This window comes from Athene noctua, chromosome 4 (assembly GCF_965140245.1).
Source record: "Athene noctua chromosome 4, bAthNoc1.hap1.1, whole genome shotgun sequence".
NCBI lineage: Eukaryota > Metazoa > Chordata > Aves > Strigiformes > Strigidae > Athene > Athene noctua.
In genome coordinates, this window is record NC_134040.1 from 36,397,916 (window position 1) to 36,417,017 (window position 19,102).

At 37.2% G+C, this 19,102-nt stretch overlaps 1 protein-coding gene across 1 annotated transcript in view; it reads left to right on the plus strand.

Annotated features, from left to right (window-relative positions):
* FREM3 (FRAS1 related extracellular matrix 3) overlaps positions 1-19,102 on the plus strand; it is a 77,316-nt gene that overhangs the window by 39,391 nt on the left and 18,823 nt on the right. The window contains 9 exon segments of the mRNA XM_074904296.1: positions 557-787; positions 1,035-1,160; positions 3,714-3,965; positions 12,323-12,472; positions 14,762-14,970; positions 15,484-15,508; positions 16,403-16,449; positions 17,312-17,498; positions 18,453-18,635. Coding sequence (XP_074760397.1) covers positions 557-787; positions 1,035-1,160; positions 3,714-3,965; positions 12,323-12,472; positions 14,762-14,970; positions 15,484-15,508; positions 16,403-16,449; positions 17,312-17,498; positions 18,453-18,635 — 1,410 coding nt within the window.

Below are 19,102 nucleotides of genomic sequence, written 5' to 3' on the forward strand. Positions count from 1 at the left end.
CAGAGTAGTAACAGAAACTGTAACCACAAAGTATTAAACATATAATGATTAATTTGTCTTTGAAAGAGATGAGCAGTGGGGTTGGTGTTTGGTTTTGTTTTTTTTTTTTTTATGTGGGTGACATCTTAATTGACAAATATACTTCTTACCAGATTGATACATCTTTTCTGAAGGCATAACTGGAAAACTTGTTCCATTAATTTTTATATAGATGGGAAAACTGTTGAACAGTTTTGTTCAGTCATATTTGATAAATAACCCCATGCCTCAGTAACTTTGATGGTTTTAAGTGCCCAGCAGGTGAATTCAATGGAATTTTTCATGCAAATACAATTCTTAACACACACACACACAACTGTTGGCAGGGTCCTACTCTAATTACCTATTTTTCATGAGCTATACAACAATATAAGAGAAAGTATGATATAACCATCCTTACTTTTTTTCTGAAGTAACTGCCAGATTAGCATTTTTAAACTATTTTTTGTGGTTGTTTCTTTAATTTTATTAAAATCTTAAAATGAAGGGAGAATAATTCCTCCAAATTTTTATGCCGGTATTGGAACCAAAGATGGTACAGCAGTAAAGGATAAAGATTTCAAGGGGAAACCTCAGAAACAGGTCCAGTTCAATCCAGGACAGGCTTCAGCTACCTGGTGAGTGAGGATATTTGCAGATAATGAATACGAGGCATCTGAAACATTCCAGATTGTTCTGTCTGATCCAGTTATGGCTGTTCTTGAGATTCCAGCAATAGCAACGGTTGAAGTTGTGGATCCTGGTGATGGTATGTATCACTTCTTGTTCCCTGAGAATTTGTGATTAGGTGCTGTATTGTTCACTTGCAGGTCCTGTGAGTACCTGTATCTGTCTTTGCTCTGTTGTGGTTCAGCCTTGTCTTAAAGCTTCACTTTGCTGAACAAGGAATTTGTATTTCTTATTAAATCTCTTCCCTGGCTAAATTCATACTCTGTATGTAATGTAATACAGGTGTTCAGCCTTGGTGCTCCCCCTTCTCTCATGTTTTTCTTCAGTATTTACAGTGTATATTCCTCAGATGGAATACAGAATAGAGGAAGATATAGGTGAATTGCTGGTTCCTCTTAGAAGATCTGGAGATGTCAGTCAAGACCTGATGGTCATTTGTTCTACACACCAAGGTATGTTATCTAGCTAAGTAACAGATTATTCAGCATAATATTCATGTTTAGGTAAGTAATAGAGCAAATTCAGTTGTTGTTACTCAGCAAGTACTGCCAGTGACTTCAATAGCTGGAACAAGTGACTTTTGCAGGCAACTTATGTGTGTTTAATTCTCTGCTTAGAAAGTGTTTTAAAGCCCAAACCGTAAGAATATATGTGTGTGTGTATGCACACACATGCATATATGTATACCTTTTCTGAAGAGGCACCATTTTTTTTCCACTGAAGAGGAAATGCCTGTCCCTGCAGTGAATGTTTAGAGGGGAAAATAGGATTCTTCCAGTCTTAAGCCCTGTACCTCTCCTGTTGTTGAGGATCTGACTGATCACTGCACCTTTCTATATACCCTGAATGAGAACTGAGGTCCCCTGTGGGGGGGGGGGTAGTGGTGGTGGTGATTCCTGTTGTCAGTGTTTTGCTTTTTGACTATGTAGTTGCAGTAAGCCAAGTCAAGGCTTTAGTTGATTCAGCAAGAACTAGTATTTCAAAATTGACAGGCTACAGGCATTGAGTATCACTTTTTGTTTAAACATAACTGATGCAGAAGCATGAAGCAATGATCGGTCTTAATAATGCTTATTATCTCACTTGTGAAATTGTGTTATCAAAGAAGGAAATATTTGGAGTTGGTCATGAACCACAGAGAAGAGATATAGATTTAAAACTAAACCATTTCTGAAATCAAATGAGGTTTTGGGGTTTTGGTTAGGTTAGAACCCAGATACAAGATCTGGATCACAAGCCTGTCTTCACTTGATATTCAGAGATGTGTGAATGTAAGTTTGTGGTGGTGCACTAACTTTCAGCACAGTGATAGTCACTCATACTATAGTTAATACAGACAGGTAATTGATGATAATCTTATTCTTTTTTCAACTCATTTAAATCCTAAATTTTCCAAATACAGTTCTTGACTACAAAATAAGCCTGCTATAAACTGAAGAAGCAAGATGGCAGAGGAGAGAAAATATTATATATTGTAAAAGTAGTAGATATTATAAAATATATTAGGTAACTCAATCAAAACTAAAATATGCATTAAAAATAGATTTAATAAAGATAAGGTAAAGGCATTTATAAATGAAATCAAGCTTAAGATAGAGGTTAGCATTTATCCTAAGCAGTGAAATATGGAAATTTTGATTGAACAAATGGTTTTCATATAGAAGTCTTCTGTCAGCTGGTCATAGCTTGAGATACTAGCATTCTGTGTGCTTCATGGGCAGGGAAGATGGGGGGAACATACTCAGTTCTGTGACTTGTTTAAACTTTTGGTTCAGAAAATCCTTTTAACACCTTTTGTTTCTATTTTACCCTTACCTGTAAGAGTCAGACTGAGTGGTTGGCAGGAATCTTCAGAGTATAAGGCATTCAGAGGGCTTTTGTTCCTCCATCAGTGACTTATAATGGCTTAACAGAGTGTTCCCCTCTTTTCTTGTGCCTTGAGGCACAGAAGATCTTACTGAGTTATTTAAGGATTTTTGTCCTTGTAGGCTAGCCATTTACCCAAATGCACAATTGCTGTAATTGTTCTCATGATCTGTGGTTTTCATAAACATGCTGCAGTAGAATAATTTTTTGCGAAGTTTTAAATGTGATAAGCATGGTAAACATGACATTGTCTCTCATTTACTCTTTCTCAACCTGCTTATTGTCTGACACATTACTAACCCCTGTCTGTGGTAAAGGAATGTAATCAGTGCATGTTGTATGTACTTATGACCTCTGAAAAATCAGCCTACCTAATGTACTTGGAATTATGTGGGTTAGAAGGGAGCTTGAGAGGTCTTTAGTTAGATCTGCTCCTCAAAGCAGGGGAAGCTGTGAGGTGGGACAGGGTTGCTCAGGCTTCAGGTCCCCTGAAAATCCCTGGGGACTCAGGGCAGGCCACTGAGGAATTAGTTGACTCATTTCTCTCATCTGGTTGAAGTACAACCCCACAAAAAGGTTAAGTCAAGATAATTGGTAATAATGGTGAATTGGGAGCAGGGATGGTTTCGTGAGAGTGCTGGGTGACAGTAAGAGCTCTCTGAGCCACTTTGCTACTGGAGAAGTTGTAATTATAAATAGGAGTAATTTCTTGTGTTTACAGTCCATTAAAGTGAGAAAGATTTCACATCATCACAGAATCATCTATGTTGGAAAAGACCTTGAAGATCATCCAGTCCAACCATTTACCTAACATTAACAGTTCCCAACTCCACCAGATCCCTCAGCGCTAAGTCGACCCAACTCTTAAATCCCTCCAGCGATGGGGACTCCACCACCTCCCTGGGCAGCCCATTCCAACGACTAACAACCCCTTCTGGAAAGAAATACTTCTTAAGGACCAGTCTAAACCTTCCCTCGTGCAACCTGAGGCCATTACCTCTTACCGAAGCACATTTATTAGTCAGTTCCAGCATAAAAGACTTTGTCTGTGTTTGTTTCATTTAAAGGCCTATTGTTTTTCCACTTTTTTAAAGTCCTGAGTCCCTGTAATTAATTTTTTTTACCTTCTCTCCCCATAGGTTCTGCTACTGGCACAGTACCATCCACTGTCTTGTCTTACTCTGACTACATCTCACGTCCTGAAGATAATAGCAGCATCGTTCATTTTAATAAGGATGAGACTGAGAAAATCTGTTGTATTATCATTATTGATGACTCTCTCTATGAAGGAGATGAGACCTTCAATATTTCTCTGAGCATACCAGTGGGTGGCCAAATTGGCAATGAATTCCCAAGCACTAAAATAATAATTCTGGCTGACACAGATGATGGTGAGTGTAAAGAAGCAATTTTGTTTTGCTGGGACTTTCCTCTTTGGAAGTTTTACTGATTAAATAATTTCTTTCACTGTGTTTTTGTTTTTTAAGCAGCTGAAAACTTGGGTCTATGATTTGCTTACTCAGTAGAAAAACTGGCAGAACAGATGTGAACTGTGTTTAAGATACAGTGTAAATGTGTGTCCTGCACTTCAGTTTACACTATTTTGTTATTGCAGTAGGAGTTGAGGATTAGATTTTCTTCACTGGCATAGGACTAGATGGCTGTTTTATTACTCTGAAGTAGATCTGTAAGGGTTACATTTACTGTTACTGCAGCAGAGCCTGTGATTACAGTAGTTTACACAGGTATAAGATTAATTCTGTGAAAGTATTATAGAATAAAATAATGTGTATACTATCAGATAAAGCTAATTAATAGAGGCTAATTTGTCACGCATGGTAATTCCAAGAGTGTCAAAACTAGAGCACTTTTAAGGTAGAAATGCAAGTCTTCCTTCTTTGTTATAAAATTAGAGACACAGAATTCACTTCAAGAATTGATACTATTAGACAGAAGCAGAAGAAAAGCCATGTACTTCATTGTCATACTTCTGTTTGTTCTTCTAGTCCCTGTCTTTCTTGCTAATCCAATCTTGTGAGTATAATTGTGCTAAATAAGGCAGGAGTTTTGTACCGTGATTAGACACGATGATATGTGATACATGGTCAGGTTCAGTATTTAAGATATAGCGAGCTGATTTTTTTGAGCTTTTGATTAACTTTATAAATAATGAGAATTTGGGGGCTGATTTCTGTGTCCTGCAATAAAAAAGTAATCTTGACTGTTATATGAAGTAGAAGCTAAAGACACAGGAGAATATTTCTATTAGCTACTGTTTATTTCTACCCTTTTGTATGTCCTGCAGAAGTCAACTAGTCAGAACAGACACAGTTAAATTGGTGAGGGGAAAAATGTTTTCTCAAAGGGAACATGAATGAGCCAAAATAATCACTGGTGTAATTTCTCTGAGGCCAAAGGATTTACATCAGAAGCGAATGTGCCGTGACAATGAAGTTATTAAGAGTATCACAGTCTTTAAATTGATGAGATTTGTCAAAAGGCTTCTTTACCTTTTTCAGAGAATAGGAAAAGAAAATAATGCATTACTAAGCCATTGTGGCAAGGAAAGTGTTGTTTTCTTTACCTGACTCAATGACCAGATTTTTATTTTCATGAAAAACAAAATAATTTATTATCAGCAGATCAAAAATTTTCCTATGCAGTTTTCAATAGATAGAAAATTATTTTATATATACACAAAGCTAAATTACCACATAGACAATTATATTAGTTGACAAAAAATTATCATGCTTCTACTTTTCAATACAACTTTGATAGGTTATCATATATTCACTTTCTTTACTTCTTTGTTATAAAGCTTTCTTTCTAAGAGTACCATCCAGCAAAATACTTAATAACCTATCATCAGACAAATTCTGGGTAATTCTGGACTCAGCCTACATCATATGGAAAGATAGCCAGGGTTGAAGCCCAGTTTCTTAAAGTGTGCTCTGAAATGAAGAGTCTTTTAAGAATGCATCACTTTGTAAGACTATTTCCATTTTGAATGAACAGACAGAAAAGAAGCTGCCACTCTATTTTGATCTGACCTGGAAGTAGACTGCTGGCACTGGATTGATTGATAAGAAACTGCACAGCCTTCTTTATCAATGTGTAAAATTTGAGTTTCAAAGAGTTTCACCGGTTTTGTTTTTTCTGCAGAATGGCACCTTCATCCACCAAGTTTCTAATACAGTACTGTTTTGGATAAGCATATATACTTACCACTCCTACAGTGCATAGTCCTACAGTCCATTAAAGTGAAAAAGATTTCACAGAATCGTCTAGGTTGGAAAAGGCCTTGAAGATCCTCCAGTCCAACCATGAACCTCACACTGACCGTTCCCAACTCCACCAGATCCCTCAGCGCTGGGTCAACCCGACTCTTCAACCCCTCCAGGGATGGGGACTCCCCCCCTGCCCTGGGCAGCCCATTCCAACGCCCAACAACCCCTTCTGCAAATAAATACTTCCTCAGAGCCAGTCTGACCCTGCCCTGGTGCAGCTTGAGGCCATTCCCTCTTGTCCTGTTGCTTATTACTTGGCTCAAGAGACTCATCCCCCCTCTCTGCACCCTCCTGTCAGGGTGCTGTAGAGGGCCATGAGGTCTCCCCTCAGCCTCCTCTCCTCCAGACTAAACCCCCCCAGTTCCCTCAGCCGCTCCCCATCAGACCTGTGCTCCAGACCCTGCACCAGCTTCATTGCCCTAATTCATAGCCATATGCCTGGTTGTGTCTGAAAGAGGAACACTTAAGGGTTTTTGTTAATACTGGGAAAAACAGGTTGTTTAAACAGATACAGTTTCTCATTGTAAAGTGCAATATGCCTACAGCTGAAGTATGCACACCAAACTTGGAATGATTTTTAGACTCAGCAAAGGAATAATACAATAGTAAGACTCAAGGTGCCTCTTTCCACCTGGAGAAAAGCTGAGCACAGCTTTGATATGGGATGTGACTCTATTCACACAGTCCTTTGGTCAAGTTAGTTATGATGACGTGTGCTGTGATGCCTCTAACAATGACCGGATAATCCTATAAGGAGAAAAAGAAAGAAATTGAGAGACAAAGACTTTAAAATTTTAAAAGAATTATTTGCAGCCCTAAGGGATAATAATAATCCTGTGTTAGCCAGCCCTAGAAAGAGGAAAATGCAAAATTTTGTTGTTAGAATCTGATAGTGTTCCAAAACTACTTGTATGGATAAGTGACCATACTCAGCATAAATGTTGATTCAGGCCATGATTAGCTTTAATATAAATGAACCTGGAACATGACACACATTTTTTGCATTTGTGGCCTTTTTTTATATTACAAATTTTTACAGAAATGTCCATAATATTGGCATCACTTCCAGAATTTTACAGGTTTATGAACTGCTTAACAGTTTAAATAAAAAGCGGATAACCTTACAGCAAACTACTAAGCATAGTCCTCCATGGCAAGGTCTGAGTTCTGAACCCCTTCATTTGTAAGTACAGATGGTAAAAATATGGCTGGGTTTAAGTAAAGGGCACAACAGCAGATAAGCTTGAATAATTACATCATAAGTGCTCAAATACCTACAGAGGTGTTAGACTACATCAGTGCAGTCAATGGAGCTTTTGCTGATAGCAAGATAAAGCCTTTTTCATAGTGTGGAGAAGTGTGGAGCTATGACCACATACAGATATATGCAGTATGAATGTGTTCCTTGCTATAACAAGCAACACAGGAAGTACTCCTCGCACTTTTTCTAAATAAAAGTAATTTGGGAACCATTACTTTGCTCCTTTGTTCACCCATGATGAGATTCTGTGAACACTCCCTGTCATATATATATATATAAAAGCAAATATCTTATGCTAATTTTATTCACAGCATTCCACATCTGATGATGATCAAATACAAAGAAAGCAGGTTATTGTGTGGTATTAGTATTGGTATTGCTTAACATTAGTAAGTTTTGAAGTAACAAATACATTTCTTCTCAACTATTTTTTTTTTTTAAAAAAAAGACATTTGGGAGAGAAAAGGTGAGGAAGGCATTGATCAAAACTTGAAGTATGGTTTGGGAGGCATATACCCAGGGATTCCTTAAAGAGAAAAATGACTTTATAAAGAAAAAAAGTCCTAAAATTTTGCTGTCAATGTCATAAGGAGAGGTCTGCCACAGGCTACCTCACAGAATCATGTTATATGCAGTTTCTTATAGCTTAGTGCATGAAAAAGTTTAAAACTTAAATCTTTCTAATTATTACTCCACATTCTCGTAGCATCAAGTAACAAATAAAGGAAAGTGTTAGTTCAAGAAACAGCAAGTTAATAGTCAAGACATAAAGCCTTTGATCTAGGGTGTCTCCAGGCCAGAGAACAGTGCAGGTTTTGTAGTAGACCCTTAATCCTAAACCAGTAAACTAGAAGTTGTGTGTCATTTTCCTGTAATGTGGGCACCTGGGAGCACACTGTCCTGTCCGTGTCTGGCTGAGCAAAGGGTCTGGCTATTCAGTAAATGGCTTTGAAGAATTAAGTGCAAACAGTTTGTGATTTTTCTAAGCAAGTGGAAATCCACGTTAGCTCTTTGCTTGAGTGTTTAAGTGGCATCACAGGTAGAACAGGTTTCAGGACCACAGCCTAAAAAAACCCAAAAAACCCCTAGAAAATTGGCTGGCTTTCCAGGCCAAACTAACACTTAGAGCTATTATTTTATGAAGGAAAATTGATTTTTAAATTGTTTTGTGGTATTTCATTATTAAAATCACTATTGTTTCCTAAAGATTACTAGTTACCTCAGATGCTGTTTTGCTTTCTTAGTTAAATGTTCAGTAATTAATGTAATGATTTCTTCAGGGACCATCATAAAAGGGAAAGAAAAGCATAAATACATAAATGACCTCCCCTTATAAAACGGCTTTTCTTTTTTCCTTATTTTTTTTTTTTCACTTGGTGTATCAGCTTTTGAAATCCTAAATAAGGTATGTGTCTCTAAAATATACTGCCTTGGTAGAATTTAAGAGTACTGAAGTTATCTTTGGGCTCCATACTAAGAATGGATTGTGTTTCAGAGACAAGTGATTAATTCATTGTAATAATTGAGTCACAAGTGTCATCTTCCTTGAGGGCTGGACCTCAAATGTTTAATAGCCTGTTGACTGATGTTTATTATACCTACTATTTTTGGGAGAGTAGATATATCTAGACTGGATATTCAGAAACTTTGAAGACAGAGAAGATACTGTTGAATATATCAAGTCACGGTATCCAAGGAACAATTCTCTCTCATTGTACTATATTTATATGGGAAACATATTCCTTTGAAAGATAAAAAAAATATATAGCATTACTTATTTTTATCTTCATCTGCTTGTCTTGGAAATGAACAAAAGTATTTGTTTGCTCTGTATTTTTCATTGAGAATACAACAAGATTAAGAAACTTTGGATCGTTGCAGCAAGCATTTCAAATTCTCTCAGCAAGGAGAATGATAAAAAGCTCAGCACAATTTAAAATGACAATTTATGGTGAGTATAATAGAAATGGGAAAGATGACTGTAATAAGAATGATATGACGATTATTGCATTTCCTTAAGCCGTATTTCAGAATAAAAAGCTTGTTATCAGAAGGAGCAGCACCGACATCTGAAGTTATAATGTTGCAGTCCATACAATTGTACAAACAGTATGCACATTCAAGGGGAAAAAAATTTACTCTCACAATTAAGGAGGTTGCTATTTAATGTCCAATTCAAGACAGTTATCATGGACCACAGTAAGCCGAACTGCCTGATCTCTTAAAACTTCAAAAGAATTGCAACCTGTACTTGAAAATCCATTAAGCTCTGCCTAAGGGAAATTGATGGACTTGATATTTGAAAGCAGATTTCTATGTAAATAGAGAAAATTAACCAGTCTACTTTTTAAACTAGAATCTCAGACAGTTCTTTCAGAGGGGAAAAAGAAATTAGAAAGAATAGATTACATCATATTACAATAATTTTTTTTACATTAAAAAAGATATGAATAATAATTTTAACTACAAGGATTATTGATTACTCTTGCTGAAGTAAATACTTTGCAGTGATCATTGTCGTGAAATGTTGCCAAAATTGTAGCATCATTTGTCAAGCTGTATTTTTCTAAATTATTTTTCCATTCCTGGTGGGGGACCCCAATGATTTTTCTGCCCACTCACTGAAGTAGGAGGATCCTGGTCCCCGTGACACCAGTATAACCTGCAGTGTTGCTATTGCCTTGTGAGGATTTACTCTTTCTGTGCTTTACACAAACAGAACTGTAATGAGTAATGAGCATCAGTGGTCACTTGATAATCCATTAGCTGTGACAAAAAGGCATGTAAGTTTGTATATTTAGATTCCTACTTTTCTCCCTACAGTGTGGGGAAGACATATAGTTAAAAATGCATAGCCAGTGGGAAGGGAATGTGATCATTTTCAAACTCTTACCTGTCACAGCAGGGGAAGAATTGCCAAAACTGGCCAATAACTGATGATTAAAACTGCTGGGATACTGCTTTAGGCAAGGCAAAATTTTATTTGAAAGCATCTTGAAGTATTTAATTGACGTAAAATGAGACATTGAGTTTGACTTTCAGTTGTGATACCCTTCTTAAAACACAAAAATACTTCAAGAAATAAAAAACAATTTTTCAAGAAAGCCAACACCTCCAGTCCCCCACAGGTTGCATTTTTTAGCTAGAAGTAAGTTATGCAGTCCTGATGAATAGATATGTCCCTCAAAAAACCACATTTTTAAAGAGCTTTGTGTATTGTTAAACTATTTAACCCACCATCAAGTGTCTGGTTTCATTCTCCAACCTTTCTCTTGAGTTTTGCATGCAAAAGCTTTGCTTTGTTAGACAACCTGCTAGGCTGAATAAGGAAGGAATTGTTTCAGCCTTTTTAAGGGTAATCTGTCAAAAGGTTGAAAATAATTCAGTCCTGCTTGGAACATTTGTACCTTCCTTAATACTGTGTGCTGAAGACCTCATCTGCTTATACAGTAAGTCTTTGTGATTATTAGGGTTTGCTCTGATGGTAATGTGAAGGTTTGCAGTTCAGTGGCTCAAGAAAATTACGGTAAGTATCCAAAGGTGCCTGCAAGCTGGAGTGGAAATCTTTATATAGGTATGGGCCAGATGGTGTTCTGATGTTTTTACATATATATGGAGGAAGGAGACAGTGCCTCTAGGCAAATGTAAAATTCACACATTAACTGAGCAATACAGTCTGTCCCTGTTGAGAATAGAACTTAGCTAGATATCCTCCCCCATTCACAAATGATCATTTATTTAGGTCTGGGAAGGTAAGATCCAGAATAAAAATTATTACTAGGATGAGGTACTTCTATTATTGAATTGCTTGACATTATGTAGAAAAGCTTGTGTATTTTTCTGTGTTCTACTTGGCACATTGAGTAGTTGAAAACTGTTTGTCCCTTTGTAAAATTTGCTTTAAAACCAGTAGTAAACTGAGCTCTGGAAAACACCAGAAAATTAAAAACTCTTTATGGACCATGTTGTTTTACTCTAAGCTTCCATTTGCTTAACTGTAGGAGACAACAATCACAACTTCTAAAGCTTTTCAGAGTTCTTTGATTTTCCCCAAGAGGTACAACAGATATTCAGTGTCTTAAATGAATGCCAGGCTTTTGTACAACTGCTGGTGGTTCCACTAAAGAAGATACTGGCTATTGTGCTAAAATAATGTTACTGTGGTATTGGAGAGGTTCTCTACATTGTGTTCGTATAGGTTAGTAATAATATACAACACAGACAAAATGTGTCAGGCTTTATTAATACTGATAGGACGATAAAGCTTACTATTGTTTAGGTGACAAAAGTAAAGGAGGCCATATATTGAATTTAGCAGACTCTATCCATTAGTTAGTAAAAGCAGCAGGTATAAAGTGTCTCCAGTGTGTGCTTCCTCATTCTTCTTGATGGGTATTCAGAAAGGCAGCTAAATTGGCTCTGGTTTGAGAGTCTTGTGATGTTTGATCTCTTACACTAAACAAGAGTCTGCTTAAACCCGATTTAATATTGACCTTTTCCATGACCTGGATTGTGCAACTTTTTCTATTCCCTATGAGTAACTGAAGTCAGTTTTCCACACTGAAGAAAAAAACAGCTTGTAACCCTTTAATCTGCTATATCGATGTCAAATGTATGCTTTGAAAACTATTTTTTTAAAAAGTCTGAACTCTTGAAATCCTGCAAACTGCCTTTATCTTTTAGGAAGGGGGGAAGGTATATTTAGATATCTACTTCCTTTAATATTAAATTTAAAAATATATTTCTGCCTTAGTTTACATAGCAAAAATGTAATGGACGAACTATCCCATGTCTTATGTCTGTGTTATGCTACATAATCACAATTCTTGAAGTGGCTGTTTTACTTCAGATGGTAAGGTAAACAGCTGGCTGTGAAAGATCTCCATCAGCTGCAGATAAAATAAAAAATATTTAGATACAACACTTTATTTACTTAATTCAAGGAGTGTTTAGTTGGTTTTTTAAAGGATTAAAACCCCCTTATGTTAAGTTGTAGGCAGGTGTATTTATGTAAGTGGACAGTAGATATTACTGGAATTTGCAGGGGAAATTGGTAATTCTGGAGCCTTTTTAAAAATATATTAAAGGTCAAACTGCAAAGTTTAAGCACTAAAAGTCAGACTGGAGAGTTAAGCACATGTGCACAAGAGCAGGCCAAAGAAGCTCTTTCAAACATATATGCATTTTTCTCTGTATTTAGAACCTGCTTTGTACTTTGCTAACACTGAATATCAAGTGGATGAAAGTGCTGGTTATGTGGAGATTCGTGTCTGGAGGACTGGAACAGATCTGTCCAAAGCAGCTTCTGTCACAGTGAGTTCCAGAAAAACAGAACCAGCGTCAGCAGAGGGTGAGTTACGTAAAAAATTGCTTAGGTTGTTTTGGAGCGTGTGTGAGGGACATGACAGCATGAAAATGGGATACCTGGCGTTCACTTTTGTTTATCTTCAGTGTATATATGGGCTGGAAAATTTAAGTAAAAGACATAAGACATGGATTTATCAGGTAGAAACATGATATTTGTGACCCTGTTGTGTATGGCAAGGACAGCTCAGCTAAGCTCACCTACTTTCTGAACGTGAATAAAATGGTCATTAATTTACTTGCACCTCAACTCACAGCAGACACTGGGTGAAACAACTGGAGTGAGAGTGTTGTCTTTATAGCACTGTGTCTCCCTGGAATAAAACTGAATTTACAGCATAAACCTGCAGTTGCCCTGAAATGATTCTATCAGTACAGTAGCCAAGGAAGCTTTATTTATCTATGAGAGCTGGTATAGCTGAGATTTTAGGGTGCCTCAGTTACCGTGGGAGAAATTCTGGAAGGCATGACCTCTGTGACCTCCAAAGATTTTCTCTGTCCAACACTGACACAAAATACCCAAATTCTGGTGACTGTGTCTGTAAAACCCTTGTTTTGTTTCTCAGTCCTAATGAAAAGTCATTTTCCCTACCAGACTTTTGGAATACTTAGACTGGCCAAAATTTTGTGGTGCTGTTTAAATATGGTGCTTGACTTGCTAGCTGCTAAATTAATTCTAAGGAGCAGTTATAACTGCTGGGTGCCAAGGAAATCAGTTGCATTAACAAGAATTTCTTTGTTCAGCACAACAAATTGATGACAAGCTGGCAAGAGACAGGTAAGGCTTCAGAAATTTTCATATTAATCAAGCTGAAAGCAAAATTGTCTTTTTTATTATGTGTGTGATAGATGGTCAGACTCGCTACCAAAAATAAAAAATTAGAGCAACTAGTAATGCGGCATGTATGTTTGAAGGTACAGTTAATTAACTTATAATGTACATATATGAAAATAGAATTTGGCTACAGTTCTCTGAGGAACAGAGAAGCAATTAGCAACAATGTGTGTGACAAATATGTGAAGACTCACTATTAAGATGAAAAAAATATGTTTGGGTCCTACAGGATTTTCTGTGTTGTGCATAAAGTAGCAAACTAATGTTGCATTTCTAATCTTGTATTTTTAGTTTTTTTAAAAAATCATTTCTGTAAAGCCTAGTTATGAGATTTGGAAAAAATACCTTCTTAATTAACTTTTTTCCTAATTTTAATTATTTATTGAGTTATTTATGATTATTATGTTATGTTACTTATTATTATTATGTTATGTTATTATTATGTGGGGGTTTTTTTAGAGCTATTTATTTTTTATAGCGTTTTACACACACAAAAAAATTAATGTGGTTGTATATGAAATGCCTATGTGCACAGTATTTGATTAAGGAAAACAAAACCTGTGCAAGAACTGTGGTTCTTCATAATGCACAGAGCCAACCAGGGAGTTCAGCTTTTATGAAGGTTCAGTGTTCCTTGCCTCTAATCCAGAGGCTGCAAAATGATATGTAAAAGAAAAAGGCACAGTTGCTTTTAAGTATGTACATTTAAACATACTGTGACAAAGAAGGGAAGGAATTGCTGTTATTACAAGCAGCAAATAGAACATTTAAAAGGGGATAGGCAGGAACACTCTGAGTAAAAAGAATGTAAAATTATGGAAATAGAATCTCAGTGAAACAATGGGACACAAGTGGAAGGGAGAAGTGAAACCATTATACATCTTCCAGTTTAGATTTAATAGTCTCATGCATACACAAAAAAAAGTCATTCTAGGTGTTTTTACCTGCGCTGAAGCTGCCTCCTTCTTTTAGTGATGAGACAGTGGTAACAGCATGATTTTAAGCTCAGTGATCTAGCCTGGTGCAAGACGCTTTTTCTTAGGATACAGCTGGCACAGATATCAGCTTCTTTAAAGGTAAATAACTAAGTAAAACCCCATGTATGTTGTCCAGACTTGAGCAAAAGGGTTAAATTGCTGTGGATATGAGGTCTATTGTGTGTTGTTGATGCTGTAGCCTGTTAGTCTGCAGTTTAAGGGGTCTTAAACAAGTTTTAACTGTGCTGTTTGCATAAAGAGTGAATGTTGATCCAGATATGCGTTTGTGTGTGTTTTGCACTGTATATTCATTGTTCCCAAATTGATTTGCACACGACAAATCTAAATTGAATTTTCTTCAGGATAGCAGTAGAAACAGCTATGAACACATTTCACAAATGTACAAGTGAATGTTAACATAGAGTAGTAACTGACCATACAAGTCTCGTTGCTTCCCAAACAGCTGGATTTGATTATGTGGGCATCCGCCGTAACCTGGATTTTACACCAGGAGTCAACATGCAAGTGTTACGAGTGATCATCCTCGATGATTTGAGCCAGCCTATTCTGGAAGGTTCAGAGAAGTTTGAACTAGTTCTCTGCATGCCCACGAATGCAGTGCTTGGAGAGCCCAGCAAAGCCACTGTCTTTATCAATGACACGTCACTGACTGTAAGTATAAAGGGAGTGGGGGACAGTTTTTTTCAAGGATTTTTTCTCTTTGTGTTTTAAGTGCACTTAGAAGGTGGAAGAGCTCTTTTGGCAGTAGCATAAATTACTACGTGTGTATATGCTGCGATATATCATTTACCCCAACTACATTATAAGTATTAACAACTGTGTGCTACACCCCAAGTTGGAATACAGGACTATAGTTCAGGGCAGGTTCTTTACTCTGGCTTCTCTTCCTTCTCATTATGTACTTGAAGACAGTGTTTTGGACAAGTTAACATAATAGTGGAACTGTGCTGTGAGCTAGAAGTACACATGCTTATGCCTGGTGTGTTAAGGCTATTTGAATGAATATTAATTTTGAAGGTAGAGAAGCCAAAGAGATTAAACTTTTTTTTCCCTAGTGCAGTTATTTGAACTCTAAAAATTGTGGGGAGCTAAGTTTTTCAAATAATTATGAGATATTGATGCTCATGCTATTGAATGAAGCTTTTTCTGTGTTGTCTCTTCTAGGGGAGCATTAAGGGGGAGAAAAAAGGTAGGTGTAAAACTTTAAAAGTAAGCAACACTCAACACAGCACAATTTTGAGAGGTTCTCCAGCACTTGGTAAATAAACCAAGATGACTCTTAGCGGTCTCAGGTCTGAAAATTCACAGAACTTCAAAGACTTAAAAAAGCTGTATTGTTTTGGAAAACTCATTCTCCAACAGAACTCTGAAGAGTGGTTACAGTTTCACTGTGAAATCACCAAGTTTAAGCTACTGTGAGAGGACTGGTGACAGAATTAGTACTAAACTAGAAATCAGTTGCCATGGACCAGTTAAGTATTTCAATTTGTCTAGATTCAAAATCTGTGTTTAAAAAGCATGTGTAAATCTGAGCTTTCTTCAGTTTACTGTAAAAGGTTAACAAATAAAATGCTAAGTTAAAGAAAACTATTACTTTTTTTTTTTTTTTTTTAAATTGAGGAGAATTATTATTTTTGCACCCATGTGTGAGGGTACTTTTTATCCTTTTTATCATGTTCTGTTGTCAGTACCCAAAGTCCAGTTCAAAGAACCAATGTACGTGGCAAATGAGAAGAATGAACAGCTGGCAGCCCTCATTTATCGAAGTGGTGACATTAACCACTGACTTAACTCCATCACTGATCAAATCCTAAAGCTGTTTCCCTATAGATTCCCAGGTAGATATGTCCCTTTACTCGGCTCCATCTTAAACCTTCCAGAGTGAACTTATCATATTTTTTCCCCCTCATAGAGAGGATACACTGGAGGAGTTTCACCACTGCCTGTTAGTCCTTGGCAAAAGTAGTCCCCATTCCTCCCCAGCCACCGCCTTTCGCAGATCTTTTATCTTCAATATCGCCCTTTTATCTTTTTCCTTTCACTTTCCCTTTTAAAGTTACAACGTGCTGATTCTCGCCTTTAGACACCGCAGTGCCTGGATATTTCGACCAGCTTTCTCCCCCTCAGATTGCACTTTAACGAGTCCTCCTCAGTGAAGACTTTGTGCCAGTCTTGAGGCCACACATTGGGCGCCACCTGCGGGAGAGCTGAGCACACACACGACCGATGTGATCAAGCAATGCCCGTTTATTACAACTAAGAAAGCCCTTTTATAATGTTCTCCCACACATGTGAGTAACATGAAGGACAAGTCCTCAACTTAGCCCGCGCTTTAAACCTTCTTATGATTGGATAAAAAGTGCCACATCAGCCTCGCCAGGCTCCCTGCCTTGTGTAACTCCCTCTTCCGTCCCAACCCCTTCCGGGGGTTGTTTGTCTCATCGAGTTTCTCCCCCCCCATTCAGGGTTACATCCTTATCGCATTCTTGCTCAGGCTGAGGCTCTTATCAGTCTTGTTCTCACGCAGGATTGCTCATATGACCATTCTCTCACAGAAAGCCCTCTGGAATCCCAACAATTTGTGACTATGGCAGCAGCACTTTCAAAGGTTATTATGGCTGAAGCTGGACAATAAAGAATTCGGTAATACTGAACATCCTCTGCTATGCTTTTCAGCATAGCACTTGTTCATGAGAATAAGCAGGAATAACATTGATACAGTGCCTTCAGCAGAGGAGAGTCAGAGCAGCCGGTTCTTTGCCATACAACACCCTGCTGAATGGTGCACAGGATGCTGCTTAGTTCCTCCTATAGCAGAGCCATGGGATTTTTCTTTAGCAGAGATTGACTCAAACACAACAACAAAAAAAAGGATTCCAGTCAGCACTAGTCTCTGCTGCTGTGTTCTTGAGACTGTCTTTTCTGTGGCAAGCCTGAAAAAGTTTGGGGTTTTTGCTTTGTTTTTATCCTGGTCTTTTGCACTCCTGTGAAGAATGTTTCGTACCTTTCTGCAGGAGAAACCAAGAAGCCCTAGGTGGTAACTCTGGAGGATGATGTAATTTATGAGAAGGAGGAGGAATTCAGATTGGTGCTTGGAACACCAAAAAGTAATTCTACTTTTGGTGCTTCCATTGGGGATCAGAAGGAGACCATGATCAAGATTAAGGATGAAGAAGACAGTGAGTTTTGTGTTAATTGTTGATTATATGTGTAGCTAAAACAGGAAAATGAGACTAATTCCATTCAGTTTGTTTTCAAAGTACCCAGTACCAAGATTTTCAACAAACTGTCAACTATTTTATGTTTTGAATTTGCACCTTTTTAATGTATTCTCAATGCATCACTGGTGCTCTGCCTTTTGTGAGATAATGGTAAGAGAAATCCTCTTGTTTATTTTCCATTCCATTTATTGCTCTGTATGTGTTGCTTTGATAAGAGTATCATAAATTTGACTAAATTGAAGAATCATGGATGCTGGGGTCAAACTCACAAAACTTTCAGCAATATAATAGGGACTTTTATGTACAGATGGTACAGTTTATTAATCTGAAAATGTCAAGATGAGTTTTAAAAAAAAAAAAAGGCAAAAAACCCCACAACAAAACCAAACCAAAACCCAAAACATCACAAACCAAATAACCCCAACCAAACAAAACCAATATAATTAATAATGCTGTAAAATGGACTCCTTACAAGTCGTAGAGAGTAATTTAAGAAAATCAGATTTATCCCATACCTTTGACAAGGCATTAGAATAAATAACTTATAAAAGTACTGCTTTTTTCAAAAGCTAAACATTTTATCTCTAAATATTCCACTCTAGACTCCACTGAAGCAAACTTCAGAGGATCACGTATTTTCCTTTTAATAATAGCTACAAATGTCTATCTGAATTCCAGTTTCTGAAATATTTCACTTCTATCATTCCACACTGCAGCCAATAAACCAAATAAAATAATAGCCAGACAATCACTTTGAATTTTCAGGTTTGTTATGACCTTCTCATTTCCTTTGGTTTATCCACTCTCAGATAAGATATTTGCACTTGGTCTAGTTTACATGAGGTTTGGTTTTTTGGTTTTTTTTTTTAAATATTCAGATTTCTGTTGTGTGTTTTTTTTTTTCTTGTCTAGAACCAGTGATTAAATTATCTGAAATAAAAAACAGCGTTCAGGAGCCTCAGGAACCCAGAGAAATTGCACTAGTGAGAATCCATGTTCTACGCCTCAGTGATAGCTCCAAAGTATCTGTTGTCAGAGTGCACACAAAGGATGGCTCAGCCACCTCAGGAGAAGACTACAATCCAATGTCAGAAGGTGAGGGCTTCACTGGGTGTAGGGATGGGAAACATTAGTTTGGAAAAGTCCTTCCTGCAAATGAATGCTGGACAGGGAGCTGAATTCTTGTTTTGATAACCAAATGACAAGTATTGTACTTTAGACTAAGAGTTCCTGCTTCACTTTGTATGTTTTGGAATCAGAGATATGAGTGTTGCCTATTTTTGTTTTTCTCCAAGGTAGTTGTGGGACCTGTAAGGGACTGTATTAGTATAGGATTGGACGTGAGATCCTGTTTGCTGTGGGATACTTAGAATTTCCTAACCTGGATTGCAAACACCTGATTTCTTCATAAGAATGAAAGTTCAGCCTAGCTCAGGCTGTTAGCTACCTAAGTGATGTGTATGAGCAGAATTTGGTTCTTGAGCTTTGCCTTTGGGTCTCCTGAGGTGGCAGAGGGTAGGGATATTGTTCTGATAGACAGTTGATACAAGGATAGGCTCACG